The 21,711-nt window shown below is 29.1% G+C and overlaps 1 protein-coding gene and 1 long non-coding RNA gene across 2 annotated transcripts; both read right to left on the reverse strand.

The window, feature by feature from the left end:
* Positions 1 to 4,057: 4,057 nt before the first annotated feature.
* Positions 4,058 to 12,632, reverse strand: LOC130933436 (uncharacterized). The gene is made up of 3 exons (XR_009067722.1): positions 12,392 to 12,632; positions 11,002 to 11,185; positions 4,058 to 6,222 (listed from the first exon to the last, which is right to left on the reverse strand). It is a non-coding gene; the product is annotated as an uncharacterized LOC130933436 (long non-coding RNA).
* A 346-nt stretch (positions 12,633 to 12,978) lies between these two features.
* LOC130936744 (calmodulin-binding protein 60 B-like) lies at positions 12,979 to 21,475 on the reverse strand. Its single transcript, XM_057866888.1, has 9 exons — positions 21,317 to 21,475; positions 16,703 to 16,809; positions 16,081 to 16,204; positions 15,920 to 15,989; positions 15,022 to 15,143; positions 14,345 to 14,850; positions 14,086 to 14,246; positions 13,612 to 13,833; positions 12,979 to 13,523 (listed from the first exon to the last, which is right to left on the reverse strand). Exons 3-9 carry the CDS (start codon positions 16,176 to 16,178, stop codon positions 13,089 to 13,091), a joined length of 1,614 nt encoding a protein of 537 aa, XP_057722871.1. The 5' UTR covers positions 16,179 to 16,204; positions 16,703 to 16,809; positions 21,317 to 21,475; the 3' UTR covers positions 12,979 to 13,088.
* Between the last annotated feature and the right edge of the window lie 236 nt (positions 21,476 to 21,711).

A 21,711-nucleotide genomic window follows, 5' to 3' on the forward strand; every position in this document is an offset into this window, starting at 1 on the left:
TATTATTTTAAGAGAGACATTTTATATTATTTATGTAGGTATTTATTATTTGTTTATAAAAATTTAATGGGGACAATTGTCCCCACATCTTTGTAAATTCGTCCCTGATTATGCATCGATCTAATAATTAAAGAGAAATATTAAAAATATCAAAATTTATTATTTTTGTCATTATTTAGTCATTAATTCAATTCTTTTAGTCTAATAATTTAATAATAAATTTTATTTCATACTATTAAATATTAATAACCAATTAATAATAAAAAATAATAAATTTTAACAACTCTATTCTAATATTTCTCTTAATCAAAGCATCAAAATTAATTCGCAATGTTGATTGTTATATGAAGATAATATACAAACTCAACACTCAACAGTCAAACATGCAATAATCATAGCCCAATTTTCATAGATATGAATATGCGTTGAATATAAATTTTTTAGGTGTTTTAAAGGTAAGGAATAATTAATTAACCTGTATTTTAAAATTATTAAACATGAGTTTATAGAAAAGTTTGTAAAACATAATTTCTAACACATTTGTTGTGTTTTTATTAAAATAAAAGTTAAAGTATTTTATTTATAATAATCTTAATATATGTCTTAAAAATATATATTAAATAACAATAAAATAAAAAATATTTAAAAGTTTGATTTTAAATAATAAAAATATCGTTTGCTCTTGAATTAGAAATCACTCAAAGTCGTTAGGAAGTTCAAATTAAAACTCAACTAATAATTAATAAAACAGTAATGTTAGAAAGAAAAAAAAAACATGCAGTCAAAATTTATTTTATTTAATATTTATATTAATTGTTATAATAATAAATAAATATTAAATAAAGTAAGTTCTGATTGATTTTTACTAATTATTTTTTGTTATTAAATATTTTTATTAATAAAATATTCAATATATTTTCAAATTTCACCAATTTTTGGAAGAGTAACGATATAGAGTTAGTATAATTTATTATTTTTATTCAGCAATTAACCAATAATATTAAAAAATATGAGTTATTAGACTAAAAATATTAAATTACTGAGTGAAAATATTGATTAATATAAATTTAAATAGAAATATTTAAAAATAATAAAAATCAGTCTAAATTAATCTAAAGTTATTTTATTTTATATTTATATTGATTATTTTTAAAACGATACTGCATTTACTCGAAATGTATAGGATTCACCTTCGTATCGTTCATTAGGTTGGCATTGCATTTCCTTTCTTTGTTGCACCGCCACCACCACCCCGCGTTTATTAATGCTGTGTCTTATGAAAGCATTCTAACGTTTATCCAGTTATACAATTAGTTTTGCCCTAATTAAACTAGGGGGCAACACAAAAATTCAAAATTTAATAATTTAGAGTGCTATATATATATATATATATATATATATATGAAAAGTCTAGAACCAGCAATTTTATTGAATTTTGGTCAGCATATAACCAGCAGAAAAAGGTGAGCCATTAGATAAAACCTCACACCAATCTCACACCATCAAATCATCATTGATGACTAGTTGATGGCTAACAATCACAAAAATTGCTGGCCCCTAACATTGCTCATATAAGTATATATTACATTAAATATTTTAATCGAACATCATAAATTATTTAAATTCCAGTCATTATTTTTCCATATCAATTTCCAGGATAGTTCGCGTTCCTTTCCTTGCCAAGAAATTTCCGTCCCCAGCAATTTCACTGTCAGAAGCTCTCCTTTGTATAGATGATGATAATATGTTATATATACAGATGTAGTGCTATATATTACGGTTATTTGTTAACTGTGGCAGTTCTAATTAATCCAAGGGTACTTTAATTAATTTTTTTTTTCCTTTTGCCATTTACTAACATTACATGCTAGTCTTTAACGCTAAATTACATTTTAAGTTCATATTCTTGCTGAAATAATAGAGAAAACGTCTTTCCAAACGTGAAAAATAGTAGAAATAACTAATTACCTAATTAATCTATTTTAACAGTTATTCTTCTCATGATATATTTCTGTTTGACTATTGTCTTTTTATGCAATTCATATTTATTAATGATTATCACGCTAATTGAAATAGCTTAATTAGTTTGGTGTCGCGTTCAACTTTACTTTATTTTTTAAACATGTAGGTTTTTTTTTTTACCTTAAAAAAAAAAAGAAAGAAAAATACGAGTTGACAACAGCTATTTCATATTTTTCAGTGACCATCTTTTCTCCCGCAATATTATATATTGCACCAAAATTTGAGTTCAATCATTGGGTTGTGGTGCAAAAGAATTAAGAAGCACTTTAGCTGATGAGCACAATTATATTTAAAGAAAACATTAAAAAAAAAACACACTCAGAAGTCAGAATGATATAAGTTAACTAGGGATATAATTGCCCTGCAATTCTCTTATCATAAGCCTAGTGCATCGACCTAATGATTAATCAAAGCATCAAAATTAATTCGCAATGCTACATGAACATATAATATGCAAACTCAACAGTAGTCAACATGCAATATAATCATAACCCAATTTGCATAGATATGAATATGCGTTCAGTATAATTTATTAAATGTTTTAAAGGTATGGATTTAACTAACATGTATTTTAAAATAATTAAACAAGGTTTTTATAAAAAAGTGTGTAAAATTTAATTTCTAATACAATTGTTATATTTTTATTAAAATACAAAATTTAAAAATTTTAATGATAATAACTTTAATATATATTTTTAAAATAGATATTAACAAACTTTAAAGTAAATAAAATTTTTTATTTTATTTCATTTATGTTATATACATCAGCCATATTAGAGAATGATTAGTTTAAAAAAGTAAAAAAAATTAATTTTTAAAAGTTTGATTTTATATTTTGAAAATATCATTTGTTCTTGAATTAGAAAAGTGTTTTCTACTCGCAAAATATGAGTAAATGATCAAATTAGTTCCGAAAAAATTATTCATTTTTTAATTAAATTTGTCTTTTAAAGATTTTAAATTAGTTATTTTAGTTCTTTCGTCAGGTAACACGTTAAGTGATACCACAACACATACTTAATAGTTCTAATTGACAGTTAATATAATAAGTTTATGAAATTAGATTAAATCAACTCTAAATTAAGAAATTCTAATACCTCAAGTTTTTTCTTCAATTATATTTTAATTTGATATAATTTCAGAAATTTATCATATTAATAGTCAATTAAAACTTCTATGTGTATATCTTATAATATTGTTTAACAAGCCACAATAAAAAATTTTGACACCATCGATAAATAACAGAAAGACTAATACGATTAATTTAAAATATTTAAAAGATAATTTAATTAAAAATATTTTTTGAAGACTAATTTAAATTGTGATATTTTAGAAACGAATTCAACCCTTTATCCCAAAATATCAATCCACTCAAAAATTTTCGAAAAGTTCCTAACACAACTTTTGAAAAATAAAATATACAATCAATTATGTTGGCTTTTTATATTTAAATTAAATAAATTTAATATTTATCGAAATATATGATCCATAGAGTTACTAATTTAAATACGTGTTACTTGAAACATAAAAATCATAAAAAAACATAATTCAATGACTTAGTATCTAGGATAAGTAATAGTGTGTGAAAACAAATAAATCGGTTAAATTCAGAATACATACAAACTGCGCATTTATTTATAAATCTGATTTATTTGTTTTTACACATTGTTATTTATTCAGATATATACTGAGTTACTAGATTGTATTTTTATGATTTTTGTGTCTCAGTATCTATAATGTGTAACCATATTTAAATTAGTAAATACTCAATGGATTATATATTTTGTAAATATTAATTTTTTTAATTTAAATATAAAAAAGTCTAATTATATTAGATGTATATTAAAATTAGTCATTAATTTAAAATATATCTTAAAATATAAAATACACATTAAAAATGAATTAAACAATATATATCATACATAAATATATAATAATTGATTTTAATGTACAAATAATATTTTTAATGAACAATACATTTTTAAATTTCAACCATTTTTAGATTGATCTCACTATTAAACCAACTAGGATATAACTAACTTAGACTTTTTCTTTTTAGATTATCACTGAAATTTTGTTGGTAGGTCTTAGGACTGGTAATGTATAAAGTAGAATAGTATTTAAATTCTATCCTAATCTTAATTACAGGTTTAAAATTTCTCTAAAATTCAATTCTATCTTATTTATAAGATGAGAATTTCTCACTTCTAAATCCTATTCATATTTTAAAATTTTTTTATTTAATTTTATCTATACTAAAAATATTTTTTTAATTAAATATAATATTTAATCATTTTATATTTTTATAAATATATTATTTTGCGATGTACCTGAAACAGATTGTAAATTAATTTAGGTTCGGAAAAGAAGTTAAAAATGGTGATAAGAGTGCTAAAGATGTCTTCACGCCAATTTAAAAAAGTACCAACAACTAAAGATTTTGATGCTGAATCAGTAGTAATTTTAAGTAAAGAGTAATGTTAGAGGACCAATAATTTTGGTATTTTGTAATCATCAATTGACTATTAATAGTATTTTTAATGGTGTAAGATTACATCCAATAATAAAAAATCACTCACTTTTTTTTTTTATGATTAAGTATTAGCAAAAAAATACAAAAATTACTAATTCCTGTTACGATAAGTATGAAATGAATGACCATGGGTGGCTCATATTTTCCATGCTGAAATGCTATGTTACCAAAACTCTTGCATTGAATGATACGTGGAAAAATAAATCTTATTGCATGTATAAATAGAGGTTAAACCTCAGTAAGAAACACACAGCAATAAAAACTCATATATTCCCTCTCTCTCTTTCTTAAAGTATTTGGTTTCTTTTCTCTTACTACACACAACCAAATAATAAGAGATCAATTCCTTTTTATGTTGCAATCAAATACCCTTCTCCTTATATTACTATTACAATTCTTTCTCTTCTTTTATTTTATAAGTATTTTAAATTCTATTTTCTATTACTCTTTACATATAATATTAATAGCAATATTAACCATCTTTATTATATTGAGATAGTATCAAATGCAAATCTCTTTCTCTTTATTTTTAATACTTTTTCTTATCTTTGTATATATATACACAATACAACATATAATATTATTATATATATATAATAATTATTGAGCTAATTATATTAATAATAAAGTCTTCTATTTATACATCTCTATTTTATATCTTTTATTTATTTTACAACACGTTATCAGCACGAGACTCTGATCAAATCTTTAGGAAGACTCAGGTAATATTTTCATTATGTCGAAGCTCTCTCATCTTGAATTCAATGCTCTTGATATATCCGGAAACAATTATTTATCATGGATACTAGATGCTGAAATCCATCTTGATTCAATGGATCTTGGAGATACCATTAAAATTGAAAATAATGCATCCCAGAAGGATAAAGCTAAAGCCATGATTTTTCTCCGTCGTCATCTTGACGAAGGATTGAAAAATGAATATCTCACATTAAAAGATCCTGCAGATCTTTGGAAAGACCTTGAAGAAAGGTACAATCATCAGAAAACGGTGATACTTCCTCAAGCCCGGTATGAATGGACGCATTTGCGTTTACAAGATTTTAAATCTATAAATGAATATAATTCTGCAATGTTTCGAATCACCTCACGAATGAAATTGTGTGGGGAAAAAATAACTGATCATGATATGTTGGAGAAAACTTTCTCAACCTTCCATGCCTCGAATGTGCTCCTGCAGCAGCAGTATCGAGAGAAAGGGTTTAAAAAATATTCTGAGTTAATTTCTTGCCTTCTTGTTGCCGAACGCAACAATGAGTTGTTATTAAAAAATCATGAAGCGCGCCCAGCTGGCGCCGCCCCATTTCCTGAAGTAAATGCGGCAAATCATTACCCCAGAAGAGGTAAATGGCAAGCTTTTAATAACAAGAAAAATTATGGAAGGAAAAAGAATTATGTTCAAAAGAGAGGATCTCACCAGAAGTGGGACAAAGAAAGGAATATCGGGCAGAATAAATCAACGGAGGAGAAGTGTTTCCGCTGTGGTGGAAAGGGCCATTGGTCACGTACCTGTCGTACCCCAAGGCACCTAGTCGATCTTTACCAGGCATCTTTGAAAAAGAACGACAAAGAAAAGGAAACAAATTTTGTTTCAAATGATGCTGAGAACTCCACCACTCATTATGATGTATCTGATTTCTTTGAGGACCCTGAAGGAAATATTGGTCATTTGATCAATGATGGAATAGTTTAATATGTGGGATTGTGAAGTATATATGTAAATAAATAATGTAAAGAACTTATTGTTAAGTTTTATTTTCTATGTATTTAAGTTTCAAATGTGATATACATAAATAATGAAATATTAATATGAATTTTGAAATTATTAAATGTGACATTATTTTATGTACAGTGTTTCTTAGAAAAATAATTCTGATCAAGTATTCAATTTAACTGTGCATATTACTCATTTTATTATTTGTTTTTGAAGAATGGCAAGGATATGTAATGAAGATGTATGCCTTGCGGATAGTGCAAGTTCGCACACTATTCTCAAAAGTGATATATATTTTACCCATCTTGTGCCAAAAGAGGAATATGTTAATACGATTATTGGCTCAGGCAATGTGATAGAAGGCTCCGGAAGAGCTATAATTTTGTTTCCTGGAGGAACAAAATTTATAATAAATAATGCACTATTATCTACCAAGTCTCTGAGAAACTTGTTGAGTTTCAAAGATATTCGCCGAAATGGATATCATGTTGAGACGATGAATGAGGGAAATCATGAGTATTTATGTATCACAACTCATGATTCAAATAAGAAAGTTATATTAGAAAAATTACCCTCTCTTTCATCTGGGTTGTATTATACCAAGATTAGTGTAATTGAATCACATGCCACTGTAAACCAGAAGTTTACTAGCCCAAATGAATTCATAACTTGGCACGACCGTTTGGGTCATCCGGGAACAACCATGATGAGGAGAATTATTGAAAACTCTCATGGACATTCACTAAAGAACCAGAAGATTCTTAAAACTAGTGAATTTTGTTGTGCTGCATGTTCTCAGGGAAAGCTAATTTTAAAGCCATCACCAGTAAAGATTGGATTTGAGTCCCCTGAATTCCTAGAAAGGATTCAAGGTGATATATGTGGACCTATTCATCCACCATGTGGATCTTTTAGATATTTTATGGTCCTCATAGACGCATCTTCGAGATGGTCACATGTGTGCTTATTATCTTCTCGCAACCTGGCGTTTGCGAGATTACTGGCTCAAATTATTCGATTAAAAGCACAATTTCCAGAAAATCCAATTAAAGCAATTCGTCTTGATAATGCTGGTGAATTTACTTCCCAAGCTTTTGATGCTTATTGTATGGCTAATGGAATAAGTGTTGAACATCCAGTAGCTTATGTTCACACACAAAATGGGTTAGCAGAATCACTTATTAAGCGCCTCCAATTAATTGCTAGACCCTTGATTATGAGAACAAATCTCCCAACCTCGGTTTGGGGGCATGCTATTTTACATGCCGCAGCACTTATTCGTTTGAGGCCAACAAGTTATCATCAATTCTCTCCTATGCAATTAGCTTTTGGCCAGCAGCCAAATGTTTCCCATTTAAGAATATTTGGGTGTGCAATATATGTTCCCATTGCACCACCTAATCGCACCAAAATGGGACCCCAAAGAAAATTGGGGATATATGTTGGATATGATTCTCCCTCTATAGTGAGGTATCTTGAGATACAAACTGGTGATGTGTTTAAAGCCCGGTTTGCGGATTGTCATTTTGATGAATCAAAATTTCCAACATTAGGGGGAGAGAGTAAGCTTCCTGAAAAGGAACTTAACTGGAATGCATCATCATTGATGCATTTAGATCCTCGATCAGGACAATGTGAACTGGAAGTTCAAAAGATTATACATTTGCAAAGAATAGCAAATGAATTGCCTGATGCATTTTCCGATACAAAGAGGATAACCAAATCTTATATACCAGCGGAAAATGCCCCAATTCGAATTGATATCCCAGTAGGACAAATAGCCACGGAAGCAAATACACGCCAGAAGCGTGGCAGGCCTGTCGGTTCCAAAGATAAAAATCCTCGAAAGAGAAAAGAGGTAAATACGATTCCTGTTGAAAAAGACATAGTAAAGACACCGGCAGTTGTCCAAAATTCTAATATAACGCCAGAAGACGTTCAGGTACCTGAAAATTGTGAAAATGACGAGATCTCGATAAATTATGTCTTTACAGGAGAGAAATGGGACCGAAATAAGACAATTGTCAATGAAATATTTGCATATAATGTGGCATTAGATATCATGCATGAAAGTAAGGATCTTGAGCCAAGATCAGTCGAAGAATGTCGACAAAGAAATGATTGGCCAAAATGGGAAGCAGCCATGAAGGCTGAATTAGACTCACTTGCAAAACGTGAAGTCTTTGGACCTATAGTCCGTACACCTGAAGATGTAAAACCTGTTGGATATAAGTGGGTATTTGTGAGAAAACGAAATGAGAAAAATGAAGTTGTGCGCTATAAAGCCCGACTTGTGGCACAAGGTTTTTCACAAAGGCCCGGTATAGATTATGAAGAAACGTATTCCCCTGTAGTGGATGCGATAACTTTGCGTTATTTGGTCAGTTTATCTGCATATCATAAACTGCATATGCATTTAATGGATGTGGTAACAGCCTATTTATACGGCTCATTAGATCGGGATATCTATATGAAAGTCCCTGAAGGATTAAAGATATCTAAATCATCCAATGAATATTCGCAAGGGTTATACTCAGTCAAATTGCAAAGATCTTTATATGGTCTAAAGCAATCTGGACGAATGTGGTATAATCGTCTTACTGAGTATCTGGCCAAAAACGGATTCAAGAATGATGATATCTGCCCATGTGTTTTCATAAAGAAATCTGCATCTGGATTCGTTATAATTGCTGTGTACGTTGATGATTTAAATATCATTGGGACTCCTGAAGAGATTCCAACAATTATAAAAACTCTAAAAGAAGAGTTTGAGATGAAAGATCTTGGAAAGACTAAATTTTGTCTCGGCCTGCAGATCGAGCATATAAAAGACGGGATCTTTATTCATCAAACAACATACACAGAAAAGATCTTGAAGAGATTTTATATGGATAAGTCACATCCATTAAGTACCCCAATGATCGGAAGATCTTTGGATGTGAAAAAGGATCAATTCCGTCCTAAAGAAGAAAATGAAGATATCCTTGGTCTTGAAGTACCATATCTTAGTGCCATTGGAGCACTAATGTATCTTGCTAATAATACGCGACCTGACATATCATTCGCGGTGAATTTACTAGCAAGGTATAGTTCCTCTCCAACCAAAAGACATTGGAGTGGAATCAAACAAATTTTTCGATATCTTCATGGAATGGTTGATATGGGATTGTTTTACCCCTATGGATCCAAGTCACAACTAGTTGGCTATGCAGATGCTGGCTACTTGTCTGATCCACATAAAGGGAGATCTCAAACAGGATATCTGTTTACATATGGTGGTACAGCTATATCTTGGAGGTCCACGAAACAGACAATTGCTGCAACATCCTCTAATCATGCTGAAATACTGGCGATTCATGAAGCTAGTCGCGAGTGTTTTTGGCTAAGGAGTCTGATTCAATATATTATGTCATCATGTGGACTGATTAATCATAAGATAGCTCCAACTGTCCTGTTTGAAGATAATACAGCATGCATTGCTCAACTTAAAGGCGGATACATTAAAGGCGATAGAACAAAGCACATTTCTCCCAAATTCTTCTTCACTCATGATCTTCAAAATCAAGGGACAATTGATGTCCAACAGATCCGTTCAAGTGACAATCTGGCAGATTTATTCACAAAGTCACTCCCAAAATCCTCCTTTGAGAGATTGGTACATGAGATTGGGATGCGCCGATTTCGAGACATTAAATGATGTCGGCAAGAGGGGGAGACTGTACTCTTTTTTCCTTGGTCAGGTTTTTTCCCATTGGGTTTTCCTCGACAAGGTTTTTAATGAGGCAGTCCCCATCACAAAGGATTTTTGTACTCTTTTTCCTTGACTAAAGTTTTTCCCATTGGGTTTTCTTTAGTAAGATTTTAACGAGGCATAATCCTAAATGGTCATTCAAGGGGGAGTGTTACGATAAGTATGAAATGAATGACCATGGGTGGCTCATATTTTCCATGCTGAAATGCTATGTTACCAAAACTCTTGCATTTAATGATACGTGGAAAAATAAATCTTATTGCATGTATAAATAGAGGTTAAACCTCAGTAAGAAACACACAGCAATAAAAACTCATATATTCCCTCTCTCTCTTTCTTAAAGTATTTGGTTTCTTTTCTCTTACTACACACAACCAAATAATAAGAGATCAATTCCTTTTTATGTTGCAATCAAATACCCTTCTCCTTATATTACTATTACAATTCTTTCTCTTCTTTTATTTTATAAGTATTTTAAATTCTATTTTCTATTACTCTTTACATATAATATTAATAGCAATATTAACCATCTTTATTATATTGAGATAGTATCAAATGCAAATCTCTCTCTCTTTATTTTTAATACTTTTTCTTATCTTTGTATATATATACACAATACAACATATAATATTATTATATATATATAATAATTATTGAGCTAATTATATTAATAATAAAGTCTTCTATTTATACATCTCTATTTTATATCTTTTATTTATTTTACAACAATTCCTAGACTTTTTCTTAAATAAATTTAAATGAGTTGGGACTGAATATAATAATATATATCCAAATTTAATGAGATATTTATAAAATAGAGTGATAATTTCCTAGATCTTTCTGAATGAATAGTGGGTGATTCATTCTCTTAATTAATGCATGAAAAATTAGTCCACGTTGTGGAGATATCACATGTGGATAATAAGGGAGATAATAATAGGGTCATAGGGAACAGTAACTTACCCCCAAATTAAGTCGGACACGGGTTATGGTACCCATGCTTCTGGCAAGTTGGGTAGGCTGACTTGCATCTCCTAAACCACATCTGAGTGGATATGGGTTGCTCTCTAGGCCCATTTTTAGTAGAACAATTTATTTGGGGTATGGCCTTTGTTCTTTGAGCCATGGTGCAAACTGCAAACACATACTAATAAAATAGAAAAAAAAATACATATTAAAATTAAAAATAATAAAATCATAATAATATTATATTAAAAAATATTGATTCGATCTCATCAATTTTATTATGTATGTATTATAATTTTTAATTACATATTATAATATATCAAAATACGAATACATCGAATTGAATTAGGTTTAAATTCACAATTAATCTTACTCGTAATTTAATTTGTTCTGCCCTCAATAATTAATTTGCTATAAATTGAATTGCCAATTTTATTTGTAAGAATTGGATTGAATTAAATACCTATAAATAAAACTAATATTCATTAAGTCCAGTTACCAAATTATTTAAAAAAAAAAAGAGAAATAAGAAATTTTTTTTTGTAATTTTTCTTATCCAAGATATCTTATCCGTCATCACTTTACCAGTCCATGTAAAATATGGTTGATGACCAAATATTAATTCATTTATATGGCATGAAAATTGTACTGACAACAGGGGATATGTGTAAGATCCATGTTAATATTTTTTTAAAGAATTTTCAAAGTTTTTTTTTATTTATATTATATTATTATTGCAACTTTGGTAACAAATAGACACACACACACAAAAAAACTATGGTAACAAATTAAATGTTTTCTGTAGAGTAGTAAGAATCTAAAAAACGAACCGATTATTTAAACTATTTTAATTACTGATTTAATTGGTTTAATTATGGTTCAATCAAAACAACTATTTTATAATAAAATATAAATAAATACATTAAAATATAATTATAATCTAATATAAATATCAAAATATAATCTTAATTTAAAGTATTATATTAACCAAAATTTTACCATGTTATTGAAATATAAACTTAAGAGTTAAATAGCAAAAAAAAATATCAGAATATAAAATACCAACCTAAAAATAAATTATTATCAGCAAGTGCTTTTTAATTGATACTATTCTCAAATTGTCATCATAAAATGTATTAATAATAAGAGTAGTCTCTGTTTTGGGAAAATTTTCAGTATCCTTGTGAGAATGTGTATGAAACGCTGGCCTAAAGTCAACGATACTGCTTGGGGAAGACTGCTGAAGAAGCAAGCAATACTTGTGAGTTGTAACAGCTAGATCTGACTAAAAGTTCTGGTTTCTTGTAAGAGGGAATAATGGAAAATATAAATCTAAGCACAAAAGTTATTTTAGCCTGCGAATTGAAGGAGGAGGGACACAACTGACCTTTGAGCTGAAGCTATTATTGCTTTTGCTTTTGTAGAACTTGTCCATCAGACCATTGATGATAGCAGAACTCCTCTATCGCCAGATACATACATCATCTTCTTCGCATTCAACTCGGATCTGTATTTCTACATACTTAGATGAGTTGTAATGTTTGTTGTTGGAAATGTAAGCCTAAGAAATAAGAAGGAGAACGAGAAGTGGCCATGAGACTATTAAAAATGACGGACTTATCACTTGAACATAAATTAATGGCAGTTATATTGACTTGGCGGTCAACTTACAGCTAGTCCAATTGTTATCATTATTATTTTGTCTGTTTCGGACTTTCGGTGTGGAGGAATGATGGTGGGGAATCTTGTCTTCTACCATACCACGTGAGGCATTGCAAATAATAATACAATGTAGTTTAGACAACATTATTTCATTTTATTTTCGTTCTATGTTAATAATAAAATTTTCTCCAATCAATTGTATATCTAAAATGCGAAGCAACATTGAATTGAACTTGGGAACCAGATAATATACAATTACATTCACTCACATAAAAGAATAAATAGGAAACTGACCAGACTAGACAAGACGAATTGCTAAAGACACCATCAGCGTCACCGTGGTTTATTTAGGTTCAGCGATGGTTATTTACGTTACAGCTTAAAACACTTACAGATACAAGAAAATAAAGTAATGAAGCAAATCAACAGTGATAGTAGGAAAGAAGCTTGGCCTTCCTATTAGCGGCGTAGAGTATGGTCCATTTAAGAGCATTTCGGAGTTTAGCCCACTGAGTATTGCCCACATTTTTGTTTGACAAATACATATCAAAGCTGCTAGGGAATAAATAGTCGGATGATTTTGCCCCATAATCACCTCCAAAGTTCAAGGGGTAATTTAGAAACTGATCATCCTGTGATGGACTCATGTACCCTTCCCATTTGGCCTCATATAGCGGTTGTTGACTGGAACACCCTACTTGCTCGCCTCCACCAATATACCATGATGCTGTCATTGCCGACGGTTGAACCATATGTTCTTGCCCTTCCCCTACAACACCACATTCTGAACTTGCTTCAAATGGTTTCAAATCATTCAGGTTCTTGTATGCATCCTGCTTTATTGTTTCCACGCAACCCTGCCATTCACATACATACACAAGTATTGAAACTGTAGCAAGTGTTCTCAATCATACTCATATGAACAAGCGGCAGAAGAACACAAACCTTGCTTTCCACATCCAAAGACTCTAGAGTTTTAAAATTTTGGCCATCATATGCAATAGCCACAGGCTCGTAGATGCAATTTAAGAGCAGGGATATTGCTTTTGGTTGCTCTGGTGTTCCTGTGAAATACTGGTAGATGTAGCGCTCATTATTATCTATCTCACAAGACTTGGCATGCTCAATAATCTTCTCCCAACACCTCCCCGGAATGTTGCCATTTTTCTAATTCCACAAGCAGAAATTTACATCAGATTAGCATATACATGTAAATATAACAAATGAGAAAGTCTAAAGACCAGCAGTTTTATTAAAATTTGGCCAGCACTTAACCATCAAAAGAAAAGTGAGTAATCCAACATCATTAGATGAAATCTCACCCCATTAAAAACATCAACGATAGTTAATTGATTACTATAAATCACAAAACTTACTGCCCCCTAACACTCCTCTAACTGCAAAATTACATGCCTATACCTGTCTTAGTGAAGCCTGGTCAGTTGTGTGCCGGCGCAACAGATCCTTGACAGTTTTAATTCCATCGTCTGACAACTGCCTGCAGATCCGACCATTTTTTGAGATCTTATGCAGACAACTCACCTTGTCATCCAATGAAAGACGATCCGGTTTCTGATTTGCTGAAATGATGACAACAATATGTATTGTAAGTAAAAGACCAATGGACACCCAAAAGCCAAAATCACTTCAAAAAGAATAAAAAAAACTTTGCACTCACCGACTCCTCGCTTATCCTTCACCCTTATAGGCTCACTTCTTCCTTCTTTGATGTCTGCTACAGGGGAAGAATTCGATTGCAGTACTCTAACTCCAATCCGGAACTTGCCACTTCTGGTCCAGCAAGAGTTATCAGTAAACTCAACATTCTTGAAAAAGCCAACTCCATTTTCAATAGTAATAACCGTGTCTCCCTTGAGCAATGGTCCTTTTCCTTCTCTTGGACTTTCTATGTTGCTATTGAATTCCTCAGCAGTCCAATCCTCACTTTCGAAGTCACCCCTCAGGACGCATAGCTGGATCTTCAAGGAGGGACCATCTCCCATGGTGACCTTGGAGTGCTGAACTGTGGCATCGCACACTGCAACTTGGAGCGTGGAACTGTCCTCCGCTCTGATGTTGATGTGTGTGAAAATGGTTGAAGGCAACCCTTTCATCAGACATAACTGCAATGATCTGCCTCCACCTGCTGCTGGACTAGTCTTCCGCTTGACCAAAAATCCATGACTGAATTTCAATCACAAAAACAATGTCTCTAATTAAAATGTATGTTTGTGTGTATAAGACATGTTGGACCAAAGCGGTTACTGCAATTTTATTTTCTTTTCTTTAGCTTAGTGATACGCGCTTAATCCAACGAGACATGTGTACACAAACATAGTTGGAATGGAAACAAACCTTGGGGAAGATAGCGAACGGTGCAGCATAGGTGAAATGATCTGTTCTAGCATAGGCCGAATCATCTGTTCTAGCATTGGTGGAATTGCCTGTTCTAGCATTGGTGGAATAACCTGTTCTAACTGGTTTAAGAAAACAAAGAACAATCAATTTTCTTGTTCTTTCTCAAAAGCTTAAGGTTAAGTTTCTTAATATGGACATAAGCAAACAAACAACTCATTTCAACTACAAAGGTGATTTTTAACCTACCCTTTTCCTAAATAGAAATAGAAAGTTGATTACCCTCAATTACTTATTTAATGGTTATTAGAAGAATTAAATTGTATTATTATTACAATTAACATTAACTATATGTCTATATCTTTTATCTTGGTTTTAATAACCAAATAAGTCAATCGTAGTAAAAAAAATTTCTGTAAATTAAAAAAACTTTTAAAAAATTATTTTACAATTCTTTTTTCAAATTATCCAATTTTTTATATTTGTTCCAGCTAAAAAAAAAGTTGAAAAAGGATTTAAAAAGGATTCAAAAGAAAATCCAAAAGAGTTTATAATTTTTCTGAATTCTTGTCTGAAATTTCTCTTTTCAAGTTCTTGTACGTTTTTGCTTCAATTTCATAATTTTTCGTATTTTGTGTTTAATGAGATCCGAAAATACTAAAAGAGTATCAAGCTTTTGTGTTTAATGAGATCCGAAAATACTAAAAAATTATAAAACGAAACTTAAATTTTTTTAAAATCACGTTCTATTTAGTTATTAAAACTAAAGTTAAAGATATAATTAATATTAATCATAGTGTCAATTGAATTCCTTTAATAACTATTAAATAACTTATAGAGGCCAACTAATTTTTTATTTATGAGAATATGTTAGAAATCAGCTAGAACAAATACCGACCACTTTCTTAAATAATTCAGATTCCCGGAGCAACGCCATGTCATTGGTGGAACTAATGCCGGAAGCAGTGCTACAAATAAGCAAAGCAAATCGCGAAAACATGAGAAAAGGGACAAAGACGATCAGAGAGGTGTGAAGTGCATAAAAGACAAGAGAGGTACCGGGTGTCTGGCAGTGCTTTTCGTTTACAAAGAGAGACTTGAAGGTCTCTGTCATCATTACTCTCATTGCATGACGATGCTCGCTTGTTTGGTGCCATTCACTGATGCTTTCTAAACGCAACTTCTGTGTGAAGAGAGTTCTTTTGGTCAAACTGATTCTGGGAACCAAAAACAAACAAAACGAACAAGCTAGTTGTATACTTGTAGTAGTAAACAACTTCGCTGAAGTAGTTACAAGAAAGAAACAAACAGAAAGATTTGAAGCTCAAATCCAGAAAATCCAAACTGTGATAATCACACAACTACTTTCGTTTTCAGTTGCTTTTATATATGTGTGAAAATGGTATCAGTGGCAATCAGGTAGTTTTAGAGAGAATGAGATGAGAGAGATATTCAGAATTTGATAGATTGAGAGAGTGAATTGCTCAAGCAGTGAAGTGAATGATGGAGGAGGCATGCTTATATAGTGTGCACAGTGGCTTAAGTTAAAAACTAATCATCTAACTAACTCTACTTAGTTACAATAATAGATTGTGCTTAGCTGGCATAATTAACACTCAATTCTAACTAACTTTGTCCACTAGTGATAGATTATATATGGAAGATTCATGGAAAACCATACCGAATTTACTCAAAATAGGTTTCACCGCCTTGTATTGTTAGCTTAGCATGGTGCATTTCCTTTCTTTCTTTGCAGCACCAGGCCATCATAAAGCCTGGTGCATTGACCTAGTAATTAATCAAACCATCAAAATTAATTCGCAATACTATATATGAACATAATATGCACTCAACAGTCAACACGCAATAGCACAATTTAATGCATATTTTTTGGTGACTAATTTAATGCATATAGATATGATGAACATGTGTTGAAGAGAATTTATTAGGTGTTTTAAAAGTAAATAACAATTTGGGTTTAGCTAATACTGTATGTGATTTAAGATAAGTGTAAGCATTTTTCACATAAGTAACACTACTTCTACTTACAAAAAGCATTCTAACGGCGCCAATTCAAAATTATTAGAAATTTATGCAGTTATAAAGTTAGGTTTATTCAGATATAACACAACAATAATTCAGATTTTAATAATTCAGAGGCCATATATGTTTTTTTTTATATTACAAAAAATAATAAATAAGATATAAACACGTACTATATCAAATAATTTAGTGAAACATAATGAATTATTTAAAATTTTTCAGTTATCATCTTTACCTAAAAGAATTTTATATAACTAAAAATCTTAGAGTAAAAATAAAATTTGGTCCATTTATTTGTTTATTTTCACAAAAAATAAGACGTTTTTTGTCTAAAAAAAAGAATATTTCGTCTTCAATATTTTTATTTTAGGATAATAAGACTTTTTTATTAAAAAATTTGATAAATATTAAAAAATTTAATTTTGTGAGAGTTTAATTTATAATTTCTAAGAGTTTTAAACTCTCACAAAATTTTTTAAATAATATAATAAACTATTATTACTACTATCATCCCTTTTTTTATTCTCATCATTATTACTTTTACTTCTACTATTATTGTGTAACCATATTTTATCACCATCTTTATCTATTCTATTATCATCATCACCAATACAAATATCATGAACATTAGTATTATCTTATTTCATTTTTCTTGTTTGATGTTATTTTTTCTTTTAGCAATTACTTTTTTTTTTGTGACATCATTTCTAATAATAGTCTTTCTCCACTTAATTATTATCAGTGAAAATTTTTTTTAAAAATAAATTTATTAATAATATGTAAGAATTTAAAATTCTACAAATTATAAATAAAACTCTCACAAAATTTATTTTTGTCATTATTTAATGAATTTTTTAACAAAAAAATTATATTATCCTAAAATAAAAAAAATTAAGAATCGAAGTGTCCCACTAAATAAAAAATACCTTATTCTTAGTGAAAATAGACAACAATCAAATTGGATCTTTATTAAAAATTTTATAATCATTTATATATAATATATACACGCGTGATTTCGGATATCGGAATATACAGTAGAATTGTTGATTTCGCGTAGCTTGGGGTTTGAGACGCCTTTCAGATCCCTAAGAAATCAAAATAACATTCCAACCTCAACACACAAATTAACGACCCAAGGATCATAAAATAAATTAAACTATATCAATTTCCAGGATAGTTCGCGTTCATTTTCCTTTCCAGGAAATTTCTGACCGCGGCACTTCAATTATTTCATTGTGAAAAGCTCTTCTTTGTATATATAGTGATGAGGATATGCTAAATTGCTAATACAGACTGAGCATTCAAAGCTACTAGTCTATTACGGTTAATTATTAGTTAACTGTGGCAGTTATGTTAATCCAAGAGTACTTTTTTGCCTTTAGCCCTACATGCATGCTAGTATTTAACCCTAGATGATATTTTAAGTTCATATTGTTGCTGAAGAACAACGTAGTTCCAAATTAAACGTCAACAATACTAGAAATTAAATAACTAACTACCTAATATATTTAAATAGTTATTATCATGATATATTTCTATTTGACTATCTCTCTTTTTTATGCAATTTATAATTAATTAATGATTATCACGCTAATGGAAATTAACCATGCAAATATACACACTAAAATTAGTTATCACTATATAATATAAATTTAATTTTAATATAATATCATATCAGTAAAAATAATTATTTTTTATGTTAACTGCGTGAATGATTATCCAAAAAACGGATATGATTGAACGACTGTGTAAAACGCTTTATACTATCAGTGTATCAAAATTAAACTCATATAATATATATAAAAATATAAATTATACACTAAAAAAATCAAATTATATATATATATATATAATAATTAATTTTGGTATGTAAATGATATTTTTGAATAAAAATAGCTTCATTATTTTGGTGATCAAGTTCAATAATTTTACTTTATTTTTAAACATGCAGTTCATTTTTTATTAGAAAAAAGAAAAAATACAAGGTGATGACAACAGCTATTTCATATTTTTCAGTGACATTTTTTCCCTATATATTGCACCAAAATTTGAGTTCAAATTTGGGTTGGTGGAAAAGAATTTAAGAAGCACTTTAGTTCATGAGCATAATTATATAAGAAAACATACAAATAAAACTCTTGATAATTGATATAACATAAAACATAATAATTATATTCAACTGAAATTAATACTAACATATATAAATAAGTTTATATTTATACTAATTTAAACAAAAATAATTATAAAAAATTTAATTTTCATAATTAAAAAAATAAAAAAATACACACAATACTAACCTGCTCGTTTAGATAATCCGCAATGTGTTTATTTTTATTGAATCAATTAATATCATTACTGCCACATTTTCTCCCACTCTTCTTCTCTTGTCTTTCACTTCTCTATTTCTCTTTGGCTGTTACATTTTCTCTCTCACTCAAATGTTAAATTTTGCAAATGAAAAAATATGAAAAGAAAAAGTATTGAATACTAATATACTATTTATTAATTTATTGTCAACAATAATTAATATTAAAGATATTTTTATTAGAAGACACATGTATAAAGAAATATACTCAAAAGATACATCTATACAATTAAACATAAAAGTATATTTTTATTAGATACATCCATAAAAACATTTTTTATCAAACACAGTCATAAACAAAAGTTAACAAAAATGAAATCACTCAGATAAAGACACTTAAAATGTATTTTTTTTAAAGATGTTATTTAATAATTAAAATTTAACATATATAATCGATTAAATCGTGTTATTTTTATCAAAATTAAGCTAGACAAATTGATTTGACCGAAAAAATGGTGAATCAAATCTTAAACTGGTCTAAATTAATATTATTTTTTATAAAAATTACTACAATACCCTATTATAGAAAATGACTAAAATACTTCTTATATATATGAATTTTGAGAATTCTAAATTTTAGTCCTTTATTTTTCTACGATAGAGTTGGAATTTAAAATTTTTAAATTAATATATATATATATATATATATATAATAAGATTATTTTAATTATTTTCTATAATAAAGATATTATAGTATTTTTTATAAAAAAATATTAATTTAGACCAGTTCAAAATTTAATTCATTATTTTTTCGATCAAATCAATTTGTCTAGTCTAATTTAAAAAAAAACATAATTTAATCGATTATATATATAATTTTAATTATTAAAAAATATCTTTAAAAAAAGACTTTTTAGATATTTTTATCTGAGTAGCTTCTTAACAAAAATTGAAATTTTTGTTAGTTACATAGCAGGATTGATATGAAAAATGCTAGCAACGTCGCACTGTTTATAGTCACTACTAGTCCGTTTTCGCTATGAAAAAAAGCAAAATTGGAAAAAAAAAATTATGACCTATTTACGCTATTAGAATCTGCACAAATATCATAACTTTCGTATTCGTTTTTTGTGTCAGTAAATTTGTAATTAAATATTTAAAATAATAAGAATTAGAGGTTCCTTTACTTTGAGGTGTTCATTGACGTGTTGTTCTTTGGGTTTTGTTACTGGATCTCTTGTTGTTTTACTCTAGAAAATTCAAAATTCTATAAATCGATTTATTTTAGTAAATTATCTATTTATTTTATAAAAAAACCTATTATTATATTATAGATAAGTTCTCATTAAAAAATAGATAGAATTATTAAAATTTTACAATTATCTTTATATAAAAATATTTTTTTATTATTAAATAATAAATTATAAGATTTGATTTAAATATATTATAAAAATATTATCTCTATTTAAAATGTGCCTAAACAAATAAATCACACTTTTAACATAAATATTTTTATATAAAATGTTTTTAATATCTTTAGTTAAGTAAATACTTCTAAAGAATATAGAAAAATTAAATAATAAAATAATTTGGCAATTTTTTTTATCCAAGATATCTTATCAAGTCTATCACTTTAACAGTCCATGTAAAATAAAGTTGATAACTAAATATTAATTCATTTATATTGCAGTAATATCGTACTGACAGAACCCAGAAGGCTATTAACATTTTTAAAAGTACTTTCAAAGTGTTTTTTTTATAGATAAATAAAAAGAAGAATATTATATTATTGTTGCAACAACGGTGACAAATTACTTGCGAGTTGTGTAACCACTAGATGAGATCTGAGTAAAAGTTTTGGTTTTATGAAAGAGAAAATATGTAGATGGAAGCTGAAAAGTTATGTTAGCGTGCGAATTGGAGGAGGAGGGATACAATACAACTGACCTGAGCTGAAGCTATTATTATCGCTTTTGCCGACTGCTGTGAGAGCAGAACTCCTCTATTGGCTCATACATATATCATTTTCTTCGCATTCAACTCGGATCTGTATTTCTACTTATACTTAGATGAGCTGTGTTGTTGGAAATGTAAGCCTAAGAAATAAGAATACATACATATGGCCGGAGAACGAGAAGTGGCCATGAGACTATTAACGGACTTATCACTTGAACATAAATTAATGGCAGTTATAATGACTTGCGCGGTCAACTTACAGCTAGTCCAATTGTTATCATTATTATTTTGTCTGTTTTGGTGTGGAGGAATGATGGTGGGGATTGGGGAATCTTGTCTTGTACCATACCACGTGAGGCATTGCAAATAATACAATGTAGTTTAGG

Source organism: Arachis stenosperma, chromosome 6 (genome assembly GCF_014773155.1).
Source record: "Arachis stenosperma cultivar V10309 chromosome 6, arast.V10309.gnm1.PFL2, whole genome shotgun sequence".
Classification (NCBI taxonomy): domain Eukaryota; kingdom Viridiplantae; phylum Streptophyta; class Magnoliopsida; order Fabales; family Fabaceae; genus Arachis; species Arachis stenosperma.

What these genes read in the sequence shown, in the direction of transcription:
- LOC130936744 (XM_057866888.1), bottom strand. Translation starts at nt 16,178, where the DNA reads ATGGCACCAAACAAGCGAGCATCGTCATGCAATGAGAGTAATGATGAC. An exon ending in AAAGCACTGCCAGACACCCG is followed by an intron (nt 15,990 to 16,080) that starts GTACCTCTCTTG and finishes GCTTATTTGTAG; the next exon opens with CACTGCTTCCGGCATTAGTT. An exon ending in ACCAGGCTTCACTAAGACAG is followed by an intron (nt 13,834 to 14,085) that starts GTATAGGCATGT and finishes TTGTGGAATTAG; the next exon opens with AAAAATGGCAACATTCCGGG.